General features: G+C 41.1%; 2 protein-coding genes and 1 long non-coding RNA gene across 16 annotated transcripts in view; 1 reads left to right on the top strand and 2 right to left on the bottom strand.

Moving 5' to 3' along the window:
* Positions 1–1,555: 1,555 nt before the first annotated feature.
* On the bottom strand, positions 1,556–11,894 carry MAGOH (mago homolog, exon junction complex subunit). The gene is made up of 5 exons (XM_059922849.1): positions 11,715–11,894; positions 8,578–8,636; positions 7,249–7,359; positions 2,987–3,069; positions 1,556–1,822 (listed from the first exon to the last, which is right to left on the bottom strand). The coding sequence occupies exons 1-5, from the start codon at positions 11,800–11,802 to the stop codon at positions 1,723–1,725; spliced, it is 441 nt and encodes a 146-aa protein (XP_059778832.1). The 5' UTR covers positions 11,803–11,894; the 3' UTR covers positions 1,556–1,722.
* Positions 11,895–11,908: 14 nt separating this feature from the next.
* Positions 11,909–16,615, top strand: LOC132365904 (uncharacterized). Of its 3 annotated transcripts, none has more exons than XR_009503301.1 (3): positions 11,909–12,715; positions 14,899–15,035; positions 15,677–16,615. It is a non-coding gene; the product is annotated as an uncharacterized LOC132365904 (long non-coding RNA). The 3 variants fall into 3 exon arrangements; XR_009503302.1 differs by having other exon boundaries at positions 11,909–12,330; XR_009503300.1 differs by having other exon boundaries at positions 11,909–12,231.
* Positions 14,922–27,755, bottom strand: part of LRP8 (LDL receptor related protein 8) — an 81,064-nt gene continuing 68,230 nt past the window's right edge. For 7 of the 12 annotated variants that reach the window (XM_059922767.1, XM_059922795.1, XM_059922761.1 and 4 more), the window contains 4 exons: positions 26,597–26,665; positions 22,824–22,996; positions 21,708–21,884; positions 14,922–19,505 (listed from right to left, as the gene is read on the bottom strand). In XM_059922767.1, the coding sequence (XP_059778750.1) occupies positions 19,467–19,505; positions 21,708–21,884; positions 22,824–22,996; positions 26,597–26,665 (458 nt within the window). In that variant the 3' untranslated portion in view covers positions 14,922–19,466. The remainder of the gene's footprint in view (positions 19,506–21,707; positions 21,885–22,823; positions 22,997–26,596; positions 26,666–27,755) is intronic. The other 5 variants (XM_059922804.1, XM_059922756.1, XM_059922737.1 and 2 more) reach the window with 2 other exon arrangements.

Below are 27,755 nucleotides of genomic sequence, written 5' to 3' on the forward strand. Positions count from 1 at the left end.
CTGCCTCCAGCAACCGGTAATTCCAGATATTTACTGAACGTCATGCTAGTCTGAGGGATACCGCAGCTAACAAGACAGTCCTGCACGAAACCTCTGCGGGGTCCGATTCCTGCCCTTCAGACTCTGCCTTCCCTCACGCAACCTCGTGCTTGGTCCCTGCCTACCCTTGGAGGCTTCTTAGATCACGTCCGTTCACCCAGCCCAGGGCCGGCTTCGTAGATTTGAGAGACGGGACCTTTTTCATCTTTAAGCTGCTCCTTCCTCTTTCCCCCAGGGGACCTTTCAGAGGATTGGCTCGTGTACATGTCCTTCTCATTGTGGTCGCCAAGACTGGACACTCCCTTTCAACTGGCTTTTCTCTGGGTTCCTGGTTTATTTTCTATCATACATTTACTGAACCTGTGCTCTTGTGCAGGGCACAGCTGAGACCATACAGAAGCTGTGAGCAATATAAGGAACAGCCTGTTGGAGGCTTTTACAGCTTCCTGAGGTCTAGTTTCTTTAAAATTTGGAGTGACTCTTTTGGACGTCTACTTTGCCACGAACTTACCTGATTGCCAGGTACCCTTCTGTAGCAGAGGGTGCACTATAGCCAGGAAGCCTGACATCTCAGGTCCCAGATCTGCACCTAACTTGCTGCCCTGTAATCTTTGAAGGAGGCAAAGTAGAGTGTGTGTGTGTTGTGGAGGAACACTTGCCTAGGAATCACCAGACTTGGGACCTGTCCCAAACTGGCCTGTCTTGAGGGATGTTGAGCTCAGCCTGATCACCTCCCCTCAGTCAAATGAGATTTATCAAGACCTAGTTCCTTTCAGCACCCACTGTCTGTTCAGTCAGCAATTTGCCTCACTAAGGAAGCCATGCAATTTAGCAGCAAGAAAAAGTTCCTACAGATTTACCTGCTGAACAAATCCCCACACTATCTATCTACAACAACCAGGTTGCTTCTTAATGGCTGCTGGTATTCTGATTTTAAAATGAATTATTGGAAAATTTTTCTGAGACCAGGCATTTTATCCCTTATAATGTATTAAACCAAATATTTCCCCCCATACTGAAGTAGCTTCAGATATATCTATAAAGGTGATTTAAAAAACCCCAACCTCAATTATTAAGCTGGATGAAAAAACCAAAACCCAAGATACCAACCACAATACTATTTCACATCTAAAAAATTAACAATACTTCATTAATACCAAATATCGTGTTCAAATTTCCTTAATGATGTCAATTTTACATTTCCTGAATCATGATTCAAATAGGGTTCAAATGCTGTATTGATTGTGTGTCTCTCAAATCTCCTTTAATATATAGGTTCTCACTCCATCTCCATTTATTTTATGTTTGCAGCTTATGTTTTGAAGAAATCAGATCCCTTGTCCTGGAGTTTCCCAGGACAAGGATATTGATTGGATTTCCACTGTATTTTTTAGCATGTTTCTCTATTCTTTTACTTCCTGTAAACTGGTAGTTATATGTATAGAGTTGATTAGATTTTTGGCAATACTTCACATAGGATGTTAGTCTTAAAAAGTAATTGAGAAGAGTGCACATGTTCGGGTCTTTATAAAATAATAAAAATTTCATTTTGTTACGTATTTATTAAAGACAATCATTTATAGTTTATAAAAAAAATACTGCCCTGATATACACAAAAATGTCTTGATAATGGTAATTAAAAGCAGCACTCCCACCCCCCTTGTGTCCACACCAATATTCAATCTAGATTGGCTTAATCTTGAAGTGTAATCCAATAAGACTGAAGACCAAACACTTCAGGTCCTGGACAAGATAATAAAATACTCGTAAGCCTTCTGGATCCCTAAAATGCAAGAAGAAAAAAATGTTTAAAAAGCTGAGAAAACTCAGCAAAAAAATACCATTTACTAACCCAGATTATTTATGTACCAGGATATTCCTCATAGAGGTATTTACAGAATTAAAACTTTGAAAACAACCCAGTGTCCAAAAAGAAGAAAAAGCCTATATGCTATATATTAAAATGTATTAATAAATGTATTAAAATGCTATATAGTATGAGGTAATTTAAAATGTTAAGGTTTCTTCTTAATGAGGAAATGCTTATATTAAGTGGAAAAAAATCATGATTAAAGTAACAGACTGTTGATCTCAATTACATTTTTTGTGCTTTAAAAGCCTGTATTTTTTAAAGCACAGGAAAAAGACAAGAAATACTTTAAGATTAATGGCTATCTAATTGATAAGTTTACGGGCTATTTTCACCTTTCTACTTTTCTGTATTTCCTATATTTTCAACAATGAGCATGTATTACTTTCAGAATTAGGAAAACTTATTTTTTAAGAAGTAGTACTAAGCAGGACCAAGAGGCTGACGATTACTACAGCATAACTGGGTAAGAACAAGACTGTTCACAGGAAGACAGTTATGCCGAACATGTACTAAAAGTGAGCCATATCTAACCCCAAATCCTCAAAGCACAAGAGCCAAAGAGGTTGCCAAATTCTAAGGATTCTTTGTGGTATGTAGATTCATGTCTCAACTTTATAATTTACCCTATTGACAAAATGAATTTTTAAATTTATATTTTGAATAATTTCAAGTTTCACTAAAGTCAGGCTTCAAGATGTGCTATCTGAATAGCCAACACTGAGGAAGGTGTTCAGACTCACTGATTCTACAGTTTATTTCCAGCACTTGTTTTTTCGTGTTTCATTTCTGTTCTGGCCAGATTCTTACCCACTTTGGCTGCTCTTATGGCATTACTCTGTGTGTGTGTCACTGAGAAGCTCTTATTAGCAATGATTGACTAAAACACCAAAAGCAAAAGGAGCAAGCCCTTGAAAATATATAATTTGGAGTCTCTCTATTGAGGGGGACAAAGGTGACCAATTCTGTCTTACATTTGTACCAGATCTTACCATAATGGTCCCAATTTGGTTGAGGGTTTCATATCAGCCTGCTCTAAAACAGACACATCTGGATATAAGGATCATGGATACTTACTTGGATTGATTGACATCAATAAGGGAACCAATTTTTGATGTTGTGAAAGAAATATGTTCATCTCCAATGACAATTTCAAGCTCCTAGAAACATGAAATGTCAAGCTGAATTGGATTTTTCATCAGTCACACAGGAGAAGGGTTCATCATCTGCCAAATCACACAAACTCTAATACAGTTGGCCACATTACCAAGACCATTTCAATCTGAGCCCTAAACTGTACTGGGTACTGGAAACAAAGAGATAAATAATTGGTATGAGATAAATACTGGTTTAGCCCTTGAGTAGCTTATACTCTTAGAGGAAGTTGTGCGTGTGAGGCTCCACCATTTAGAAGAATTTACATCATGCTTTGTATAGGAGTTTTCATTGTTAACAATGTGGAGTAACATGTATAAATCTGTTTTACGAATACCAAGAATCTAACTTTTCTGGGCAACATGGGACAAGGAAAAGAATTCCAGACCTTGAGCAGATCTCAGCTTTGTCACTTACTAGCTGTATGCCCTTGGGTCTGAATTTCTAAAGAGTGAAACAAGTACTATAATCTTAAAAAAAAAAAAAAAAAATCAACTGGGTGGGGAATTGTGGGGGGGCCTATGGGACAGATCAGCAAAACCAAACAAACATCTCTGCCCTTGTGGAACTTACAATCTATTTTTTTAATATTTATTTATTTTTATTTATTTATTTACTTCTCTTTTTTCCTTGGCTGCATTGGGTCTTAGTTGCGGCATGTAGGATCTTCACTGAGGCATGCAGGATCTGTTGCTGCAGCGCTCGAGCTCTTCCTTCGTTGCGGCACGCGGGCTTCTCTCTAATAGTGGCTTTAGCTGCCCTGCGGCATGTGGGATCTTAGTTCCCCCGACCAGGGATCGAACTCGCATCCCCTGCACTGGAAGGAGGATTCTTTACCACTGGACCCCCAGAGAAGTCCCAAACTTACAATCTATTGAGCTCTACTTCTTAACACACAGATTTGAAAATGTTAATATTTTATCATATTTGTGTCAGATTTCTTTTTTAAGAAATATTAGAGTTTAGACCCACCTCCCACTCTATTCTCCTTCCTGCCTCCCCAGAAGTTGGGGTGTATTCTTTCCACTCATGATTTTATATTAGGTAGTATATTTTTAAAATTTTACATAAATGATTGTACTGTATGTATCTTTTTGCGTTTTTCATTCAACAAGGGTGTTTTTTTTTTATTTGTTTTTTATTGAGTTAACATTGTTTTTTTGTTGCTGTTGTTGTTTTTGGCCACACCACGCAGCTTGTGGGATCTTAGTTCTCTGACCAGGGATTGAACCTGGGCCCACGGCAGTGAAAGCAACGAGTCCTAACCACTGGACCACCAGGGAATTCCCATGTTGGGTTAAAGTTGGTTTAAAAGTTTCATGTGTACAATATTATATTTCTACTTCTGTAAATACTACAGTGTACCCACCACCAAAAATTTAGTTTCCATCTGTCACCATACAGTTGATCCCCTTTACCCATTGTGCAACACCCCCTCCCCCCCTCCCCCAGCCCCTTCCCTCTGGTAACCACTACTCTGATTTCTCTATCTATGTGGTTTTGTTTGGCTTGTTCATTTATTTTGTTTTTTGTTTTCAACAAAGTTTTTGTAGGTAGATCAAGTCCATTAGTTTTAAATGCTTTAGAATATTCATTTCCCTATTGAAGCAGACTTAAGTTCCCAATTTTTGTTTCTATAAACAATGTGGCAAGGATATCCTTCTATGCATCTTGTGTATATATGTGAAAATCTCTCTAGGAAATTCCTAGAAGGTAAACATATCTTCAGCTCTGCTAGACACTAACAAATCGTTCCCTAAATGGTTGTACCAATGTTGTTTCCACCAGTATATATGAATCCCCCTTTTCTTTCTCATATCCTTTTTAAAACTTGGTGCTTTTTTTTTTTTTTTTGACCGTTCTAATAGGTCTGACATGGTATTTCACTGTTGTCCTCATTTTCACTTTTCAAATAAAACTGTAAATTTTTCATAAATTTATTGCTCACTTGTTTTTCCAGTTCTGTAATTGTCCATTCATAACCTTTACACATTCTGCCACTAGTTTACCTTTTTATTATTAATTTGTAGTTCTTTATATATTCTGGATTGAAATGCTTTGCCAGTTATGTTTTGCAAATACCTTCCTCTAACCTGTGGCTTATCTTTCAATTTTATCTTGATATCTTTAGATAAAAAAGTTTTAGATGTAAAGAAGTCAAATTTACTAATCTTTTCCCTTGAGGAGTTTAAAAAACTTCTCTACCCGGAAATAATAAGACAGTCTATATTTTCTTTTATGTTTTAAAATTTTGATTTCTATAAATCGTCTAATTAAAAAATACTCTATAAATATATTGCCAATCAATCAACTTGGTATACTTTGTTAAACAGTCCATCCTTTTTCTACTAATTTGAAAGCCCACCTCTGTCATATACTGTTCCAAGTTCCCATATATTCATGGGTTAATGTTTCTGGGTTCTCTATTCCGTCCCATTGGTTTAGTGGTCAGTTCCTGAGGCAATGTCACCATACAAATGACTATAGTTTTATAAAAAATCTTCAAAATTATCTTGGCTACTCTTGCCCCTTTGATCGTCCATGAATTTGAGGCTCCATCAGGTTTTAGGAAAAATCCTGTTGTGATTTTGATCTGAATTGGAATGAATTTATAAATTATTTTGGTGAAAATCAATATAATATTGAGTCTCCCCATCCATAAAAATGATACATGTTTTTATGTCCTTCTATAAAGCCCTTTCCCATAAGTTTTATATACCTTGTTAAATTCACTTCCAAGTTCTGTATAGCTTTTGTTGCTGTTATGAATGGGATTTTGTTTTTAATTACACTATCCAGTAGGTTGTTGCTGGTATACAGGAGTATGCCTTGCCCACTTCACAGGACTATTGTGAATGCTGAATGAGCTAATGGAGCTGAAAATTTTATCAATCCTAAAGCAAAATACATATATATAGTATTACTAAGATCTCATGAACATTAATTAAAAAGTTAACTTGAGTAAGTACTGAGGATGAGATTTTTTTCACTCTTCCTCAAGAGTTGGCCCATCATTCTGAGGTTAATTAGAATAAGCTTATACGAGTTTCCATATTAATTTAATAAATATAATTATTATTCAGCTTTTACTATACACTGGCACTATTTCAGTCACTAGAGATATAGCAGTGAAAAAAAATAGGTAAAATCCTTGTACTGAAGGAGTATGCATGTGTATGTGTATGTCTGTTGCAGTGGAGGAGGAAGAGGGATGCATAAGGAAAACCAAACAAGGCAATTTCAGACAATGATAAATGCTATGAAGACAAAAACCAGATTTTTTTTTTAAGTGCTGGGGAAAGGCATTTTAGATTGGATGGACAGGCAAGACATCACTGAGGAAGTGACATGTGAAGACCTCAATAATAAAGACAGTCTTGGATAGAATGTTCCGGGCAGCGTGTAGGAAATGCAAAGATCCTAAACTAAGAACCACCTAGGTGTATCTGAGTAACAGAAATAAGACTGGTGAGGTCTGAACACAGTGAGAGATGGTGAGAATAGTAGAAGGTAAGGTGGGAGTTTGGACTTTATTTTAAATGCAGTGGGAAGCCACTGGAGAGTTTAAAATCAGTGGAATAAACAAATTTACATTTTAAAAGATTACTCTGGCTTCAGGAAGGAAAAAATGGGCTGTACAGGACAAAAGAAGAAGCAATGAAATCAATTAGAAGTCTGGATTAGGAAAGCAGCATTAAAGTGGAAAGAAGAACCTTTCCTATTAATTCAGTCAAATATGACAGTGGCTTTTATTTTTTAATTGCCACAATGTTTTCAGAATAAATATCTAAGCCATGAATTTAAACAGATATACTTAGTTGCTTGCATGATCTTCCATTAGATTGTTGAAATAACTATGTTTTATTTATCTTTGTATCCTCACAAGGTTTTGTCCATAGTCGTTACTCAGTAAGTAATATGGGCAGCGAATACTCTGAGAAGCAAGGGAGGGATCACAAGAGGAAATTCAGGGCTGGGCTCTAGGTGGTGAGCAGCACCACTTGCTCTCCCCGATCCTCTGTGTGGGATTAGTGCTTCCTTAGACCAAGGTGCTGGTAATCTGCTCTGTGTAGGGCTCCATATCGCACATACATACATGAGTATATTCAGTGTCATATGCAGAGCAGTAAACCTCATCTTATTGGTAAGATTTTTGCACTGTGGATAGTTGCTAAAACACCCACCTGCCGGCCCACTCGGTCAGGAGGAGGCCACAGAGCATCATCCTCTTTGGTAATTTCACTGTCATCAATTATTCTCTTCAGTTCCTCCATCACACTTTTATGTACATAAGCCTGAAAGAAAGTTAAAAAACAGAATTTAAATTGTATCGCTAAGCAGCATTCTGACTCAGATAGTGATGAAAGATAAAAAAAAAAAACTACTCATGAAAACTTATTTCTGGCACCTCTGTAAGTGGGAAGACATTCCGGCTTGACCTCAGCATGCCAAGAGGACAGCAAAGTCAGAAGTGCCCAATGACTACACCTCAGTTCCCCAACTAGTTGTTTCTATTTCTTGGTACATCCTGTTCACATGGACCTACTCCTTGCCTACCTACTAAACTCACACTTGAGCCCCAAACAAAAGATCTGTGAGTAACTCTGGTTAATTTTAACTAAATGACATGCTTCTGAAGAGCAGAGATATGTCTTTTACATTTTACATATTAGTCCACATTAAAAAAAATTGTGAGGATGCTGACGTGTGGGTAAGCATAATACTGATTGCTAATTAAATACAATAGCATGAGAATATACTGACTGTTAAGACATTTTCAAATGTGACAAAGTGCTTAAAAGGAAAGAATAACTTTGATGAAACCTTAATGGTGTGGTAGAAATCATGCCAAAATGGAGCACACGGACTTGACAAAGGCAGGCATAGGTCTGAATTCCTGCTCAATCTCCTACTAGGAGGGCTAACTTTGTACAAGCCCCATAATTAATATCTGGGCCTTCACTGTCTTATCTGTAAAGGGTATATAATACCACCCATCACAGAGGCTTACAAAAAGGGTTAAAATAAGATCACAGATGTAATACCTAGTGTCATGCCTGGCATCTAACATGCATTCAGTGATGTCAACTGCTTTCCCATGCTCCCTTTCCCCCATTCAAATGCAAATTAAAAGAGCTCTATTGAGTGCTACATATCAGGGAATACATCAAACACTAAGTTAGTGGGGGAGGTAGGTTTTCTGTTTTTGCAGATGAAGCAACTGAAACTTATCAAGTTCAACCAGGAAGTGTGCCCAAGGTCACATGGTTAGTAAGTAGCAGATTCAGGGTTCAAACCAAGATTTGCAAGACTTCAAATGATTACCAGTTACCGATTCAGCATTGTTAAAGAAAATATAAACTAAAAGAAGATTTGAGAAAAACTTTAGAAGCTGTCTACAGACATGTCTATACTTCCCTATTCTTTATCTTTCAATACTACTCACAGAAAGAACAAAAAAAGGACAAAAGGCTAAACGGTAGTGAGTGGAAGGCTCTCAGAAGATACATTACCTCTTTTCTGATCATGACATCATTTTTGTAATTGCTGTTGTTGGCGTATCTCAGTTTCCCTGTGAGGGGCAAAAAACAAATTCAATATATAATAAAAACATATAAATAAAGCCTGCCTTATCAGTAAACAAAGGATGTTGCCGCCATCAAGCCACCAGCCACACCACTCCCAGCTCCCTCCCCACGGGTGGACCCTGAGGGGATGCAGGGTGGGGGAAACAGGATACTGGCCCTAGATAGTTACGTGCATATCAAAGGAATGATCCCAAGGAGCCAAGCATCTTCCTCTACATAGAAAAGTGCTAACTTCTTTAACTTGAGCTGTCTGGTATTTCTTTAATTAATAGTTAATAGTAATATTTTGATCTTCTGACTACCTGTTCTTTTTTGTTTTTTTAGGTTTTTTTTTTTTTTGCACAAACTCCTATATATCCTGGCTCATCCCTTACCTCTTCGGAACAGTCCCTCAAAGCTATCTGAGAGCCTGTCTCCCAGGCTTAAGTCCTCAGTATTTCTGCCGAATAAAACATAATTCTCAATCTTTAGGTTGTGCATTTTTTTTTTCAGTCGACACTATTAAATAGCCTCCCAGCCAAAAATACAGCTGACAATGAATTACAATTCTTGCAAAAGACAGCTCAGGTGTGATAAAAGAACAGACTCTTTTGTGACTGGCAAATCATGTCTCTGCAGGTTAATGTCCTCAGCTGAAAATAGGAGTAATTGATAACTTACCTGCACACAGGGCCTTCTAAGGCTCAAAAGAGTGGTGAAAACTTCTGAAAACTGTAAAATGCTTTTTACAAATATTAACATGTGACTGTGAAACATTCTTATCTATCCCTATGATGGAAAAGCTGTGGATTTATTATTGAGCATATTTGGTATACAAGGCCCTTTGTGCATATGTGCATCTAACAGGCTAATTTGGGTATATATGGTGGATGTGAAGGAAAAGATAAAAGGAAATAGAGGAGATAATTATTTCCCTATAGAAGGCACACTAAAAAGAGCCAAGTTAATTGATGCCTCACTGCACTGTCTCTCTGCCTCAAGTCTCTCTCCTTTCAGGTAATTCTCCATACAGTGGACAAAGTGATATAGTAACAGATGGATCTGATTAGGTGACTCTAATACTCTGATACTAACAATGGCTTCCCACTGCCTTCTTGATAAAATCCAAATTCCTTAATGTGGCTTACTGTTAAGCTGAGCCCCTTTCCAGCCTCACTCCTATAATAGTCCTCTCTCACAGAGCTGGAGTTAATCAAACTACAGTTGACCCTTAAACAACGTGGGGGTTAGGGGCACCCACCCTCTACACAGTCGAAAATCCGAGTATAACTTAAGAGTCAGCCAGCCCTCTGCATCTGCGGTTCCTTGGTATCTATGGTTCCTTATCCTAGATTCAACCAACTGTGCATCATGTAGTACCATAATATTTACTATAGAAAAAAATTTGCATATAAGGGGACCCATGCAGTTCAAACCTTTGTTGTTCCAGGGTCAACTGTCTTGGTTTCTGCCTGAAACATCCTATGCACTTTTTGGGTTTTCAGCCTCCTTGCTGTTAATGCTGTCCAAAATGCCTTCTTGACTCATCTGCCTAACCAACTCCTACACATTCCTAAAGACTCACACCCCCCTTCCCCGTGTCATCTTCATCTTATGCAGGAAGCCATCTTTGACCCTCAGGATAATTTAGGTACCTTCTTTCTGCTCCTAGAATCTTCTGTTTCTTTCTACCACAACACCCAATACACTGTCTTGTTATTGTTAACAAAACTTTCTCTACAATTGGGGCTTGTCAGTTCATCTTTGTGCCCCCATTTAGTGGAAGTTTTCTGTCATCTTTGACTCCTTTTCCTTCACCATACTGGCCACTCCCCAAATCCTATCAATTGACAAAGTCCTTCTGGTTCTGCCTCCAACAGTATCCTAAATCCTTCCCTCGGGGCTTCCCTGGTGGCGCAGTGGTTGAGAATCTGCCTGCCAATGCAGAGGACGCGGGTTCGAGCCCTGGTCTGGGAAGATCCCACATGCCGCGGAGCAACTAGACCCGTGAGCCACAACTACTGAGCCTGCGCGTTTGGAGCCTGTGCTCCGCAACAAGAGAGGCCGCGACAGTGAAAGGCCCGCGCACCGCGATGAAGAGCGGCCCCCGCTTGCCGCAACTAGAGAAAGCCCTCGCATGAAACGAAGACCCAACACAGCCAAAAATAAATAAATTTAAAAAAAAATCCTTCCCTCTACTTTTACTATCACTCTAGTCCCAAACAACATCCTTTTTGTCTTAACAACTGTAACCGTCTCCCATTAAGTAGTTGCCATTCTTGCCCATTCTGCACCTAATGGTTTCAATACTTTTTCAAGAACAGATTACACCTCTGCTTAAAACTTTCCAATTGCTTCCTGCTGCACTTAGAAAAAAATCTAAACTCTACCATAACTATAAAGACTACATGGTGTGACCCCTGCATACTTATCCGACATCATCTCCTACTCTTCTCCCCAGAGTTCCGTACTCTTCAGCCACACTGGGCACCTGAAACATGCCTATCTCATCTCTGCCCTACGGCTTTGACACTTGTTTCTCCCTCTGCCTAGAATGCTCTTCTTCCTGAGCTTCACAAGGCTGGCTCCTTCTTGGCAATCAGATCTCAGTTCAAATATCTGCTCTTCAGAGTTCTCCAATGGCCACCCTTTCTAAAAGCGGCCCACCAGCAATTATTTCATCATTTTGTTTTATTTTCTGACCACTCATCACTATCTGGAATCTTTTTGTTTGTTTGTTTACGATCTCCCAGCACGAGGATACAAGTTCCATGAGAGAGGAAGCGTGTCCATCGTTCACTCCTGCATCCCAGAATGTGGAACAGAACCTGGCACAAGATAGGCGCTCAAGTAATGTCTGTTGAATGAAGCATTATGGTCAAAAACGTCACTAAACAGGAGTCCCTGCACACACAGAGAAAGAACCAGTGGGGCGGACATAGGATCGTTCCTTCCAAATCAGCGTCTCACAGCCATCTGTCCCTTCCTCCTCCAGTTCGTCGCACATTCCGGACCCCCAGCCTCCCCACTCGCCCGCCCCCAGGCCTAGTCCTCGCTCCCGGGGAGCGGGAGGCTTCTCTCACCGTCCGGCCGGAACTCAAACTCCAGGAATTCGTGGCCGAATTTGCCCTTGTGACCCACATAGTAACGCAGATAGAAATCACTCTCCATAGCTGGCAAAAGGCAACCAAGACCAAACTTTAATAGCACACCTCACCGCCGCCGTACGCGCCCGACACTGACGTTTACGGCGGCGCGCGGAAGTGACGTCAGGCAACGGCACGGCCTGTAGCGGAGAGACCCCATTCCTACCCCGTCCACCCGGAGGTGGGACAAGGCGGCTGCGCCCCTCCCGGCCGAATGAAGCTCCATTCCCCCGGAGGCGGGGTCTGTGCAGCCTTGCCGGCTCAGCTCGAGGCGTGAAGGGCCTGAGGCTGGTCGACCTGCCTTCTCCTGGGCTTGAGGGCGGAAGCCGTCCGTGGACTTCTGGGCCCCGCGGCGGGGGGCGGGGGTCTGGAGGCCGCGTTGCCTGAACTCGGGCTTAACACCCGGAATCCTGCGTCCCCCCAGGCTCCACCTCCATTTGGGACACCCGACTGTGTGAGTCGGAAAAGGCCCTTCACCGTCTCTGGACCTAGGTCGTCTCATCAGTAAGATAGGGTTAAAGGGAGACCTCAAGGGAGAACGCAGCGCACCACGGTGAATGCGTCTAACGTAGGCTCCGACTGAACTCTGCCTGTTTAAGGATGAGTTCTAGAAATCCTTCTCAGCGACGCTTTCCCTGAATCCACAGTGGAGCTTTTCATTTCCCTGCAGCTAACTCGGCCGCACTTATCCCCCATTTTCTCTCTTTCTACCTTTTATTTCTTCCTTTCCCTTTCTACCTCACGGGTCTCTAGATGAGGTGCTGTGAATAGGACTTAAGTTGAATATTTGATCTCCCACTCCCCAGCACAGCCTACCCAGCAGTGATTCTCAGCCCGGCCTGCGCAATCGGATCGCCTTGGAGCACCTAAAAAAATACTGGTGCTTGGGCCCTACCCCAAACCAATTCAACCAAAATCTACAGTGGACCTGTGTGTCGGTATCGTTTTGTTTTGTTTTGTTTTGTTTTGCAGAGCTCCCCGGTTGAGTCAGGATTGAGAATTACTGCCCGAGAGGCTCTTGTCTTTTCAGGCCAAAGTGGTTGACCTCTGTGAAGGCTTTCTGGCTATGGAAAAATTTTCCTCCTTGCTTAGGCCAAGGGCAACAAAACTCCTAATTAGTAGAAGCCGGCTGTAGTTCATCTAAGTTCCAGCCAGAGGGGAAAATGGAGTTGGATCTAGAGACAATGCCAAAATGGCATCATTCTTGGCGCCTGTTAACTACACTGTTCTGTATTTGGGCTAGTGGTCTCTGATTCTCATTCCCAGTCTTGCCATTACTACTTTTTTCCCTGAAAAAGAATTGGTAGCAGAGTGTAGAGTGGGTGTGATGGGGGGGAAAAGTCACTGGAGATTTGTATTAAAATAATCCCTTGTGTGACAGTGATTCACTGTGACCAAAGGTGAACTGATTGAATTTTTTGGACCTCAGGTTTCTTATCTTTAAAATGAGCATAATAATGTTATACATCTGGCAGAACTGTTGTAAGGATAAGAAACAATGTCTTGGAAATTGGAAAATGCTTTGTAAACTGTAAATTACTATAAGGCATCTTATTTAACAAAAACCAGTGGATGTGGGTGGTAACAAGGGACTTGTATAAAAAAGAGAAGGGATCCACTGTGTATTAGGCACCTAATAAATGTCAACCCCTAGGCTGAGTCTGTTTACAAGTGCTTGTTCTTCGAATCCTCATGACACTCTTGAGGTGGTAGTTGGAGTTAAGTATTTAGAGACATTGGGTAATTACCATAAGGTTATTTTCCAAGAGTGAAATTATAAAAAATTATAACGTAATTGATGAATCTGGGCATCTGCAGATATGGCAAATATCAAAAGTGCTGAGAAAATTTAAAGGACACCCGACTCCAATCAGGCTGTAAGGTGATTTCAGGTTTTGGGGTATGAGGCCACATAGTATAGCTGAAAAAGCATGGTCTATGTGTCTGATGTGCCTGAAGTTAGCATAATTTACTGAGCATCTACTATGTGTCATGTGCTGGGAATACAGTGGTGAACAAGACATACCTTTATAGAGCTTACAGAGGAGGCAATCAAGGAACATACAAGCAATTATAATGTAGGGATAAAATTTACAAATAGGGGAAGCACAGAATACTATGGAAACACATGGAGTAGCTCCTAATCCAGTCTAGGGGGTCTAAGGGAAGTCTTCCTGAAGAAAATGTTCCAGACAGAAGGCCCAGAACTGTGTGGTTAGAATACAGAATAAGATTGTGAATATAATAATGAGGTTGGAGAAGGGGTAGAAGACAAATCATGAAGGGCCTTACAACCCATATTAAGGAGTTTGGGCTAAAACCCAAGGCGACTGGATTTAAATGGAAGGAAAATGGATGAAGGGCTTTAGGCAGGAAAGTGGAAAGAGGTGGTGGTGACATGACCTAATGCATTCTAGAAAGATCACTCTGGTTGGTTGTAGACTGGATTGGAAAATGGAAAGATTAGAAGTATGAAACTCATAGGCAAGGAGATTAAGATGTAGCCAGAGAGGTAGGGGAAAAACCAGGAGTATGGTGTCAATGTAAGCCAAAATAAGTATTTCAAGACAGGAGTGCCAACAGTGTTACATACTGCTTCCAGGTCAAGGAAGATAAGGACTGAAAATATATACAAGGTTTATAATCAAGGAAGTCCTGGGTGACCTTGGTAAAAGCAACCTCATTGGCATGGGAGTTAGAGGCAGAGCGAAAATATTGGGATACAAATGGAAAAATTTGTTGTGGAAGCACAGAATTACCTAACCCTATGAGTTAGGTCTGAGTCTGAGAGACTAGAGAAGGCTTCCTAAGGAGAGCACTCAAGGACAAATAGGAGTTAGCCAGATGAAGAGGCAGAAAAGGAAAATCGAGGCAGAGAACACCACATGTGCTACACGTACTTTGGGGGCACTAAACATAACTATTGACTCTGGGCAGTTTCTTCACTCATATTTCTCACCTCTAAAATGGGAATTATAATATTGATAGTCTTTATCTCACAATATCATTCACTCCCCCCCTCATTAAAGCATGACAGTACTTTCAGATTTTAAAAAAATGAATTTAATCTCTCTCTAGAAACAGTGCACTGATTTTACAAATGTCCACATTTGGTTTTTAGTTCACCAAGATGATGTTGGTACAACTAGTGAGATGCAGCACACCACCCTTTGCCTCTGGAAGAGAAACCAGACTGCAAAGGGGACTGAGTACAGAAGCTAACGGAACTCAGAAGGACAAGACAAAAAAGCATAAATGGTTAGTGTGACCCAACATTCTAACATGCCTGTTACATCAAATATGGTCACTTGGGGGTGTTCGGAGGAAGACAAACAAGGAATGTTCATTTGTGTACAATGTGATGGAGTTTGCAAACCAGGAGCTCACCCCACATCAACAACAGCTTGTATAGAACAAAATGCTATTTTAAAACACATGGTTTGTACAGATATTTGTTTTCTGTTGTAATTTTTGTAAAAAAGTATCAAAACCTTCATGTCTTTAAATATATATATACATATACAGGTGGCTTTTTAAAATTACTTTTTATAGCACAAAGTGTTTGCAAATGCAGAGGATTTCTGCTGATTCTTGACTATGCACATGGTGCATAGCCTGAATGAACAAAGCTTCCTGATTTCTTATATTAACTGAAAATTTGAAGCTGTAATTCCTCCACCTCTAAGTTCTCCATATCCTGAAAATCCCCAATACCCTAAAAATAGTGTGAGAAGATTCTGATACTCTATCTTCATGCATTGCTGGGAAAAGAAATTATTTACTCTGAAGCATTTAACTGATAACTCATTTATATTTTGTGAAATGATGAGTGTATAGCAGGAGTGAGGGAGTGGTGTAGAGAGGCTCACATTCCTGTGCTCTCTCCCCATTCCCCCTAGCACCCGACTGGACAGTGCTTGGGGTCCGCTCTGCAGACCCCACGTCTTCAAAATTTCCAGTTTTCTTTTTCACCGTTGAGAAAATCCCAGAGGCTCTTGACAACATGGAATCCTTCTGTGAAAATCCCACTGCCCTTCTATCAGTCTTCATTGACCGTATCAAAAAACTTCAACTCAAATATGTGAAAAGCAGTCACTGTTTCCCTTTGGCCACAGGAAAGCTTGAGAGTGAAGACTGTCATGTCTGCAAAGTGCTGGCAACACATTCTGATCAATTTTCCATGATGCACTTGGTGCCTTATACACACACAGTAAATGACCAAGAAATGTTTCATTAATTGAATCAGAAATTAAATAGAAGTATTCTATAAAGTGCTTACATTGAACCTGTCTTTCCATCCAGCCTCATTTCTTGCTAAGTCTCCCTTGAGCCTTTTGCTCATTACAAGTAATTACATGCAGTTTCTTAAGATCCCCATGCTGTTTCATGCTTCTGTGTCTTAGCTCAGTGTGTCCTCTGCCTGAAGCAGCCTGGACACCCCTACTTAATTTCTAAGACTTAGCTTAGGGCCACTTTTCCTACAATGCCTTTCTTGACCCCATTCTTACACCTTTGTAAACTAATAGTACCCCAAAAAATATCTATTCCTTTTTTTTTTGTTTCCACATGTCTTCCTCTAATTGCTACTGTGAGTTCTGTCAGGACAGAAAGCATTTGACTGACCTGTACATCTGCAGTACCTGGCACTTACTTGGTACCTAGCAAATGGTTTCAGTGGATGAATATACATATTGCAATCACACAGAACTGGAGGGATGAAAAGTACTTATTGCTATACATTTAAATACGATCTCATTCTGAGGTTACAGTTTACCTCAATCTGTTTTATATGTAATCATGCTATCAAGAGTAAATAAATAAAATTTTAGTTTTCCCCATTTCTGGAAGAATATTTCTGCCAGTGCTTTCAAAATTCCACCAGAAAGATAGGCCATAAGATAGGTAGCAGGTTTGATACAATGTTCGGGCAGCCCAAAGTAGTCTCCTGGAAAAGGAAAGCGAGGAAAAGGGCTGGGACTAGTTTCTTTTACACACATAAAAAAATGTCTGATAAATTTTCTGCCCTTCAGGCCTTATCTCTAAGCTTCCTTCCAGCTCTATAGTCCAATGACTCTGTGATCCATTATTGGCTGTAGGTATATGATGACGCAGGGGCAAAAGGCAACAGAAGTGCAACTGTACCTCAAAATGCATCCAAGAATAGAGAAGGATGAACCTGACTCCTCAGATTTCATCTTATTTACTGCCATCCAACACATGAGTAGTCCACAGTTTTTTGTAGGTTGCTTCCGTAACTGCCTCTTCCAAACTGCAGTTGTAGCATATTCAGGAAACATGGATGTCTCTTAGAAAGTTGTGTTTCATCATCATTTTGAGATCTCAGGCTGAATCACTGACCCTATTCATTATTTTTTTCTGTGAAGGACAGGATCTGACTAAAAGTTTAGAAACTGCATTAGTCACTCTTATCATTTCCCCAGGAAATTCTATTTCTTTGGAGGCAGGTTACAGAAAAAGTTGCTTGTTTTGTGTAAATTTCAGTGTTTTTCACTTTCATGATTTTTCTTCAGTCAAAAATAATTTTACTTTCCATTCTTGAAAGAATAGTAGTAAGTGATTAAGCTCTGTAGGAGTTGGCCACCTGTTCTTAAAATTCTGTTTGGTTTTGTTCATTCAAGGTCAATTGCATGTACCCTCTCAATGAATGTTTCAGGACTATCAACACAGGTATATCATGAAGAAACTGCTTGCTTATGCAAAGCTTAGTGCCCAGGCTCCAGAATACAGTTATTTTCTCAGAAGACAGGAGACCATGAGTGATGTAGAGAAAGGTCCTAGGAACAGGGTGACAGAACCCCAGAACGTCTGCCTGGAAATTCAGAGGGTATCAAGCTGGTGAGACATCCAAGCTTCACAGAGTTGGGGGCAGCTGGGGAGTAGAAGGGGAGGAATTTGCTTAAAAGTGTCAAGTTCCAGGTATGTTAAGGTTAGATACATGTCCTCTGCTCCTATTTAAACCAAACACTTCCATGTCACACATTATCCCTGGTTGTCCAGTGGGAGTTAAGTGGCAGAACAGCAGAGTTAAGACCACACCTTGGATAAGAGCCAACGGGGACTGAATTCCTTCTGGGACTGTAGGATTATCTTTTCAATGGTAGACCCCACAAAAAGAAAAGTGCACTTCTCCCTGCCTCCCCCAAGGCCCAGGAAAAGCAAAGTAAGTGTCCACAATGAGAAAAAAATCTATACATATACCCAGAGTTTCTCCTTTTATTTACAAAGCAGTAAACCAAATCCCTGTGTGAACATATATATCCAATATACTGTAGTATTGTGTACGCCGTTTCCCCCTCAAACAGGACTTTAGGTTTGGCCACTTTTTCTAATTTAAGCCAAATATTAGTTTCATCTATGTGAACACACGATGGTAACAAACCTATGTATCACTTTAACTTGTTTTCTCCACCTAAAGGAAATGGTAGAGAGTAAGGGGAAGGGAGAAGTAGAGATGTAACAAAACCTATTCCTCCATCCTTATCCTCAACCCATAGCATACTCAGAGGTCAGTGCCTGAGCCAGTCCCAACAGTAAACTTGGGCTGTTCAAGAAACTTCTCCATTTAGCTCTCTATAAGTAAGGATGGCACCCTCAGTGTGCTTCAGAGGAAACAGTGAATTCAACCCAAGTGTCCTAAAGGAAAATGAAGTTACTTGAGATGCTGAACTTTAAAACAAGGAGTAGCCGAGGTTCAGGCATGTTCTCACCTGCGCTCGCGGCAACTTTGGGTACTGTGTGAAGTCTGTACACTGGCTTTAGCCACAGAAGAGAAAGCCCAGGTAAGAACCACAGTAGCCACGGGTGAGCTGAGGGGCTTTTCCTGACTGATTGGAATCCCAGGAACAGCCAGAGGCAGAAAAGATCTACCTCTCCCCACTGCATGTTTGCACAAACCATGGTATCTCTTTTCTGGTCCAAATTTCCAAAGGCTTCTCTGAAAACTACAGATAACCCTTCTTGTGGACTGTTTTAAAATATATTTATCATTATGTATCTGAACAACAGCCATAGGTGTGCCTCTTCTCTACAGATTTTTCTTTCTCACTCACATACACACATAAACATAAATGCACACAGAGTCCAGGTGGTAGGCCAATCATACCCAAAATAAATACTCTCACCTCTCTAAATTACTTATAGAACTAATCTTACTTTTGAGATATGTTAATAAATAATCTAAATGGGAGAGGGATTTGAAGTGTTTTCTTTTTTTTACTTATGATGATGGATAGCCACAAAGCATAATCATTCTATTTACAAAAAAACAAAACTCTGAAACCTAAAAAAGCCCCCCAAAACCAAATACCCTCTGTAAATATAATTTTTAAATGGTGAGTAAGCTACTGTACCATCGGCCCCATTTGGTTATGTACATCATGTTAGTCACTCAGCAGTAGCTATTCCATGAATTCCTCATGGGTAGTGCAACCAGTTAAAAAGTGTATAAAACATTATACATATAAAAACTCTCACATCCTTTGGATGTTTGCAGTTCATCATAACTTTGTGGTTACCTTTCCGCAATATAAATTAAAAAAAATTACACACGCACACACACACACAGACACACAGACTCATGTACAGAAACCCTTCCATCCAGGCATACACCATCCAGGGTGTAGTGCATGGGACTGAATTCCATGAGGCACGAAGGGAGTGGTCCCATCCTCAGGGCAGTCCATCATCTTCAAGGCTTAATGCCACTCGCTGGGGGAGACAGAGCAAAGAAATCATCATTAGACTCATTGGAGCTATTTATTGGATCACAAGATACCAGAAATTCTATTACTTTATAGGCAGTAGCTCACATATTCTTCAAGCTACCTCAGAAGACAGGTTTGTCATATTTATTTTACAGATGAGAAAACTGAGACTCAACGAGCTTAAACAGCATTTGTCCTGGATCATATAGCAAGCGGGTGAACTCAATTTGAACCCAGATCTGTATGAATCCAGAAATATTTTTCATTATTTTGTTCTGCCTCTGTAAAGAGGAGGGCTGCAGAGATCCAAACTTTCTCCATCCTCCCTTACAGGATTTTAGGTTTGCTCAACTTCAGTGGGTTAGCTTTGGCAAATGTTTAATCCCAGGCCATTAGCTACTTGTCTCTAGCATGCTAATCACAATCAGGAAGGTAATTGGCTGCACCCCTCCCAACTAATTATACAGAATTGGAAGGCAGTGGAGATCAATTAAGTTTAATCCCTCTTTCCCTCACCCCAACTTTCTAGTCATTAGATACTAGACTTCCCTCTGCCACAAATGGCTGACCACTAGATGGTAAGCCCACTAACCCTTGAGCCAGTCTATTCCATTGCGGACAGTGGACTTAAATTCTTTCCTATATTGTCATGAAATTTGCTCCTTTATATCTTCCGATGTTCCTTGATTCTCTTAGACTCAGAGAGTTCTACACAGACAACCCTTGAAATTTTCAGTGTTTGTGGTCCCTTCCCTTCCTTCTGAGTGTTTTCTTCTCCAGGCTACACATCTAGCTTCCCCCACCTGGTCCTGATATAATGCTGTGTCCCACTCTTCCATTTCCTGGATACCCTCCTTGGATAGACCCCATTGTTTCAAGATCTTTCTCATAGCTATACGAATTTGAGCTAACCACTTCACCTCTCTGAGCCTCGGTTTCATCATGTTAAATGGGAGTAATAATAGGACCTACCTCATAGGGTTGTTGGGAAATCAAATGGGATTATGTATGTAGAGTGCTTAATGTAGTACCTAACACACATGGCGTCCAGAGTATTCTAAAGCAACCTCACCAGCATAAGATAGAACCAGACTAGCATTTTCCATCTCTGAACATTCTATAAACAATAAAAAGTAACTCCACTGCCTTTCAAATCATCTTTGGATTATTTGTGGTTTTGCATGAATGTCACGGCCTTGCTCCACTAGACTATCTTTTTCTAGTCTGTGACCCTCCCACTCTCCTCAAGATAGATCTCTAGGCCAAAGTCAGGTCCCAGCAGTGACGGTGGAGCTACCTGAGAAGGGCTTTTGTGTACATACAGATAGGAGTTTGAATCCTGGTTTTAGCACTTCCTAGTTGTGATCCTAGGTAAGTTATTCAATTTCTCTGAGTCTCAGTTTCCTCATCTGCAAAATGGGCTAATAATATCAAGTATATAGGTTCCTGTAAAGACTAAACAAGAAAATACATGTAAAACACTGAGTAGTGTCTGATACACAGTAGGTTCTTACTAAATGTCAATTTTCTCACTCTCCTACTCTATTTCTCTGCAGTTGGCAGGAGCTTATTCTTCAGGCCTTAGATTCATCCGGAAGAGCTCCTCCTGAGTGGTTGTTTCCTTCTCTGGAAACAATGACACTTTACATGTGCAGAGTGCTTTCTAACTCACAAAGCACTCTCACATGTGCTATCTCACTTGAACTTTATAAACTTAGGCAGCAGAGAGAGTGGGGGTTATTATTCCCATTTTACAAATAAAAGTAATCAGAAAGAAGGGACTGAGATCACAGAGCTGTGGAATAGTGAAACTGGGAGTCATCTCCACTCCAAGCTCAACATTTCTTCCACTGTGCCCCCTCTGTTCTTTAAAAACTGGTTAAGCAACTGTCTGCTTGGATTGACCAAGGTTAAGGATCCTCAAGGCCATCTGCTAACCCTCCTCACTTGCTCGACCTCATTTCCCACGTCTCCCCTTCATGAACAATTAGCTTCAGCGGCAATTCTGTCTGTCCTAACCCGTACTCAGTCATTTCTTCCACATGCCATTTCCTTGGTCTGCAACTAACCCATCTTTCCTTTGCCCCGACACCCAGCTCACAGTTTGCAGCCTTCTAGAACCAGAAAGCCTTCTAGGATTGACTGCACCTGCCTGGTTCATGCCCTCACTCATCAGCCCCTCAGACTCAGAGTGGCACTGCCCTACCTTGCACTTGACGACAGGCAGCTCGGAAAGAGGGTTCTTCGGGAGTTGGTGCAGCTGTGACCTTGGTTCCCCCGGCAAGACAAAAAGCTCCTTGAGGGCAGGGGCTGGGTCTTCCATTTCTCTGGTCTCCCCAAGACAGGGCTCTGCCCACAGTGGGTGATCAAAGCTGCTGATCGCCTGACAGGGGGATGGACTGGATGACCTATGAGGTCACACCCAGCCCCGACTCTGCTATACAACCATGACATCTGCTCCAGCCACTCTGTGGTCCTTGATCCCCCAACAAGCCACGCCCTGTCGTGCCTCTCAGCCTTTGCACATGCTTCTTTCTGGAATGCCACTTTCCTCCTTCTCTACGTGGAAGACTGCTATGAATCTTCCAAGGACACAGTTCTTCTGTCACCTTTGTTGATGTTTCCATAGCATTGGTTCAACAAATACTTACTGGGAGCCAAATATGCTGTGCTAGGCACCAGGGAAACATTATTCAGACAATCCTGCCCTCAAGGAGCTCACGGTCTAGCGGGGAGACCAATGAGTAAAAAGACAAGTAGACTATAGTGTGACAGGTGCTGTGATGGAGAGAGGTGGTGAGAGAACAGAGAAACCAGGGAAAGCTTCCTAGAAGAGGGGACCCTTGAGCTTCCACCATGGCACTCAGCACACAGCTGTTCAATAGCCAGTGACTCTCTAACTCCCCCACCAGCTCCCTGGGAGCAAGTACATCCCTTCTTTACTTTTGAACACTTGGTATCTTATGTGGTACTTGGCACATAACTGGTATACATTGTTCACTGAAGTGAATGCATTTGAACTGAATGGCCACAGTTGCCTTTCTAGGCCAAAGGTTCTGAAAATGTATTCAGCACAAAGACAGGCCTCTTTACTCCAGGAGAGCCTCTAGGTACAAGGTGGTCCTGATACCCTTCTATCCCAACCACCTACCCCAGCATTCCTGTGTCCCCAGGGCCTAGAACAGTGCCTGGCACATGGTAGGTTCTTGATAAATGTCTGAAGGAGGGAAGGAGGGAGGGAGGGAGGGAAAGAAGGGAGGAAGGGAGGGAAGGAAGGAGGGAGGAAAGGAAGGAAGGAATTCTTCCAGCAAGGAACACTTACTGCTGGATAGACATGGCCAATCTGAGCAGCCCTCCCTATGTGGAGCTCATCCTCATCCTCTTCTTCTGTCGTTTTCCTGTATACAGGGTTGTCGAAATTCATGCTTTTGGTGTTCTTCCGCTTCCAGTTTCTCCAGATCAGGTAGCCACTCATGCACAGCAGGGCTATAACCACTGGAGGAAGAGACACGTTACAGTGGATCTCCAGCAGGCTCCAGCCCATTGCCCAGACATCAGTGCATTTCTCGCCACCTCTCCAACTTGACTGCCCCTTGTTCCCAGGCTCTGTTTCTGCATATTCTTTTTCTGCTGCTGGGAAGCCCTTCTTCTAGCTCTTCGTTCATTAACTACTCATCCTTCAAGATCCAGCTCAAATGTGAAGTCTTTCTCAACCTCTCATGGTACAGTCAGTTGTTCCCTCATGTGTGTTCCCAGACTACAGTGTTGTACTTTATATATGTGTACCCCCAACTAGACTGAGCTCTTTGAAGGCAAGGACCGTGCCTTCTTTCTCTCACTGTGCCCAGTGCCCAGTAGCGAGTAGGTGCTCAGTAACATGCTGAGTGAGTGAGTGAATTTCTTCACCACACTCTTGCCCTAATACTGCTACTTCCCTGGATTTCTCTAAGAAACCATTCTCTCCCCAAATTGGAGGGTGGAGGGTGGGGTGGGGTGCTTCTTTCCAAAGCTGGGGCTCTGCAAGAAGAGGAGCATCTCTAGAAGGGGACACAGCAGGGAAACACAGGCTCTGAGTTTAAATCAATGGATATATTAATGAGTAAAGAAGGAATTTCTCAGATAGAGCCGCGAGAAAATGGGGCAAGCAGCTTCACAAGATAGTAAGCAGTCACCCTGAGCATTCAAGTGGAGGCTGGGTGATAGCTATCCAGGATGCTATAGAGGGGGTTTCTACAATACTTTGGTAAGATTATAATAATCAATAATAACTGATATACATAAAGATAAGAACAGGGCAAGGAGGCCTGTTATCGCTGCTAGAATTTGTTGTCCCAGAGATCTAGCTATGCAGTAAGACCGAATAAAGAATTGAAGGGCACACATGGGAAAGGGAGAAATCAAACTGTCATTAACAGATATTGTATGCTTGGAAAATCTTAGAAAAGCATATGAAAAACTATTAGAAATGATTTTAGTTCATCAAGAATCAACATAAAAAATCAATAGCTTTCTTATTAATCAGCAATAACCAATTAGAAAATGGATGGAATAAGAACACATTCGTAATAGCCCAACAAAAAACTATAATACTTGGGATAACCCAGTAAGGAATGTGCAAGTCCTATGTGACCTATACAATTCTACTGAAGGCCATAAAAGAAGGCTCAAATAAATAGAGAGATATGTCATGTTCCTCGATGGGAAGGTTCAATGTTGTAAAAATGTAAATTCTCTCCACATCAATTTATATACCCAAGGCATAAGATTCCATCATAAGTTTTATAGAATTAACAAGATGATTCTAAAGTTCACTTAGAAGAGAAATTGAATAAAAATAGCTAAGAAAATGTTCCAAGAATAATAATACCCTATTAGACATTAAAATATATCATAAAGTTGTGTTTCGAGTGTATAGGAATAGTATATAGGAATTGGTGGAGAATAAACAGCCTAAAAGCAGATCAAAGTATGTATAGGCATATAGTTTACAATAAAGATGACAATTCAAGTCAGAAGGAAAAGATGGACTATTCAATAATGGTCTTGTGAAAACTAGACAAGCATGTAGAAAAAAATACTTAAATCTCTACCTCTTGCTGCATTCTAAATTCCAAATGGATTAATAATTGAATACTAAAAAATGCTTAAAATAGTAGAAAAATATACAGAGAGATATTTTAATAATTTAGAATGAGGCAGACCTTCCTAAGCAAGACACAAAGCCCAGAAGTCATAATGTAGGATATTAACAGATCTGATACTTAAAAATTTTTAATTTATGCATGGCAAAAGAGACCATAAACAGATTTTAAAAATCAAGTGGCAGGATGGGAGAAATGATTTGTAACATATTTTACAAAGGTTTAACATTAATTATGTATAAATATTTCTACAAATAAGTAAGAATAAGACAAGGAACCAATAGAAAAATAAGAAAAGACTGTGAATAGGCAATTCATAAAGGATGAAATGTAAATGGCCAATACGCTTGTGAAAAGATACTCTGCCTCCCAGGGAAATATCAGGGAAAGAATATTCATCTTTCACCCCTCAGATTAGCAGAAATTTAAAATAATGATTCTATTAGGGCAGTTACATCAGGGAAACAGCATACACATGCCCTTCTATGGAGCAGAGTATGGCAGGAGAGGAGCTGATTTCTCTTTCACTAAACAAGGCTGAGTATTTTCCACTCTACTCAAAATGAGCCTGGAATAGTCTCACCATCATCTTTACTAATAAAGCCTTTCAAGGCCAATTCAAATGCCACCTTCTTTAGAAGTGCCACTCCCTCTCCTCCACAGAGCATCGGGTCTCTGTTATAGCGCCTTATAATATGTCGTAACACCTCTCTTGTATCACCTTTTTTATGATTAGGTCTGCTTAAAAAGTGAAAGCTCTTAAAGTCTTTTATCTTTTTCTTCCCTGGATCCTTGGCACCTCGCACAGTCCCTTGGATGGTGTTGAAGTTTTTAAAACATTCACTCGCTAACTCACCACCATATTGGGGATTCTTAGGATAAAAGGGCCAAGTCCTTATCCTTGAGGTACTACACATGGGCAAGTAAGGGAGATAAACCGATGAATGGACAATCGCAATTCAAAGATCCGACCAAGAGAAGAGACTGGTATGAGAGATAGGATGTGCAGGATACTAAGTGAATATCAGGGTAAGAGAGAATGAATCAGCCCACATGGCTCTCTGTGAGGTTTAACCAAATGTTATATTCTGGCCATATTCCAAATCCACCCCACTCCCGCCCTCCCGTGCCATTTCCCATTCCTGGCTTTACCCATGCTGTCTTCACTTGCTTGGGTTGCTCTTGATCCTTCTTCACTTGGCTGATTTGGCTCAAATAACTTTTCCACTAGGAACCCTCCCCTGTCCGCTTCCCTCCTCTCCCAATTCCAAGGTAAGTGCCTCCTCTGCACTTCTACTGAACTGCATATGGCTTCATTTTAGGACTTACCATGTCAGTATCAAATTATCTGTGTTATGTGTGTCTCTCCAACAAGTCTATAAACTTTTGGAGGACAAGAACCATGTCTTACTTATTTTTAATCACCTTCCCTCCCCTTATCACAGAATCTGGTACATCATAGCTGCTTGATAAACGTTTGTTGAAAACGAAACAGAAAGAAAGCAAGATAGCACGATCTATTAAAGGAATGGCAAGCAGCTCTACGAATTTTTTTAAATGTATGTTTTTTCTACTCATTAATTTGACAAATACTTTATTTCCTCCCATGTGCCAGACACTGCTAGGAGCTGGGGAGAGTGGCGAGCAAGAGACACACCAGACCTGTCCCCATGGAGCCTACAGTTTGGCTTCACATGGCTGGTGTGTAGAGTATCAGCGAGGGGTAGTGGGGGAAATACGTGGATAGTTGTCTGGGGCCAGGTCCTGAAGAGCCTTGTGTGCCAAGCTAAGAAACCAAACTAAATCAGGACTGGGAGGTGAGCAGGAAGGCAGCCAGGGCAGAAAAAGTCAATGAGAGAGGTCCGTGTGCTAAGTGCTCTATTCTTCTAGTGCTTTTACCCAGACCCTGGGCAGGGTCTCTCTTTTCTCACCAGTGACTTGGGGCCACACTCACCCATAGGCACAATGATCCCAATGACAGCAGCAGTGACTGTTGAGCCCATCTTGCCACTTTCATTCCCATCTGGAAAACACAAACATTTGCAGAACGATGCTCCATCACTGTGAGTCCCAGGTCCTTGCTGGCCTCAAGCAGTAAAAACGACCCAACTGCTTCTTGCCCCCGTCCCAAAATGATGATCCTGGCTACTGCTTAATAATTTAGTCTTTCCAGATCTTATCAGGACAGAGGTCATCTCCATTTCACAGATGAGGAAACTGAGTCTTCTTGGGGTTTTGGGGACTCACAGAGAAGTGGCAGAGCTGGGATTCAAACCCAGGATTTGTGACCTAAATCCTTTACCCTTTCCACAGTATTTGGGTGGTAGGAAGCTCGGGGCTGAGCCCTTAGGTCTTTATGCTGCTGACTACCTGGGGCAATTGCCTTTTTCAGCCAGTATCTGTTGTTTTGTCTCTCTTATTTCTGGTGGTCTATCTGTCCATCTGCATCATCAGTTTATTTTTAATGAGTAATTAAAATGAGACACAGTATAGCATAGTGGAATCCAGAGCACAGGCTCCTGGGTCAGACTTCTAGGGTTCAAATCCTGGCTCTACTACTTACTACTTCTGTGACCTTGGGCAAGTTGTTATATATTATAAATATTATATTTCTTTATCTTTAAAATGGGGATAATTATACACCTACTTCCTAGGGATATTGTGAAGATTAAATGAGATAATTCATGTAAAATGCTTATGTAGCACAGTGCCTGGCACAGCCTTGCCTAGTTCAGAGAGGCCAGGGAGTGGGGTAGGGGTTGTTGTGAGGCCTGAATAGGGTAGATAAAAGCACTTTCTAAACTGAAAAGTGCTTGGAAATTGTACTATATATTTTTAAAAGTAGGTTGTGCCATCTTTTTCATTCTCTTACACTCATCTTCATTATAACATGTGTACAGAACTTTTTAGTTTAAAAAGCAGTTTTCCCTTGGATCCTCATGACAGCCCTCTGAGGTGTGAAGAGGAGCTATCATTTGCTCCAAGAGAGGAGATGATTGTCTCCCGGCAACAGCCCAAATGCTATCCTCTCAGTGTGTCTGTTTCTCCAAGTTACTCCAAGGGAACCTAATTATTAAGGGGAGAAAAGAGCTGCACTGCTTACAAAGTTTACT

Source organism: Balaenoptera ricei, chromosome 1 (assembly GCF_028023285.1).
Source record: "Balaenoptera ricei isolate mBalRic1 chromosome 1, mBalRic1.hap2, whole genome shotgun sequence".
NCBI classification, from domain to species: domain Eukaryota; kingdom Metazoa; phylum Chordata; class Mammalia; order Artiodactyla; family Balaenopteridae; genus Balaenoptera; species Balaenoptera ricei.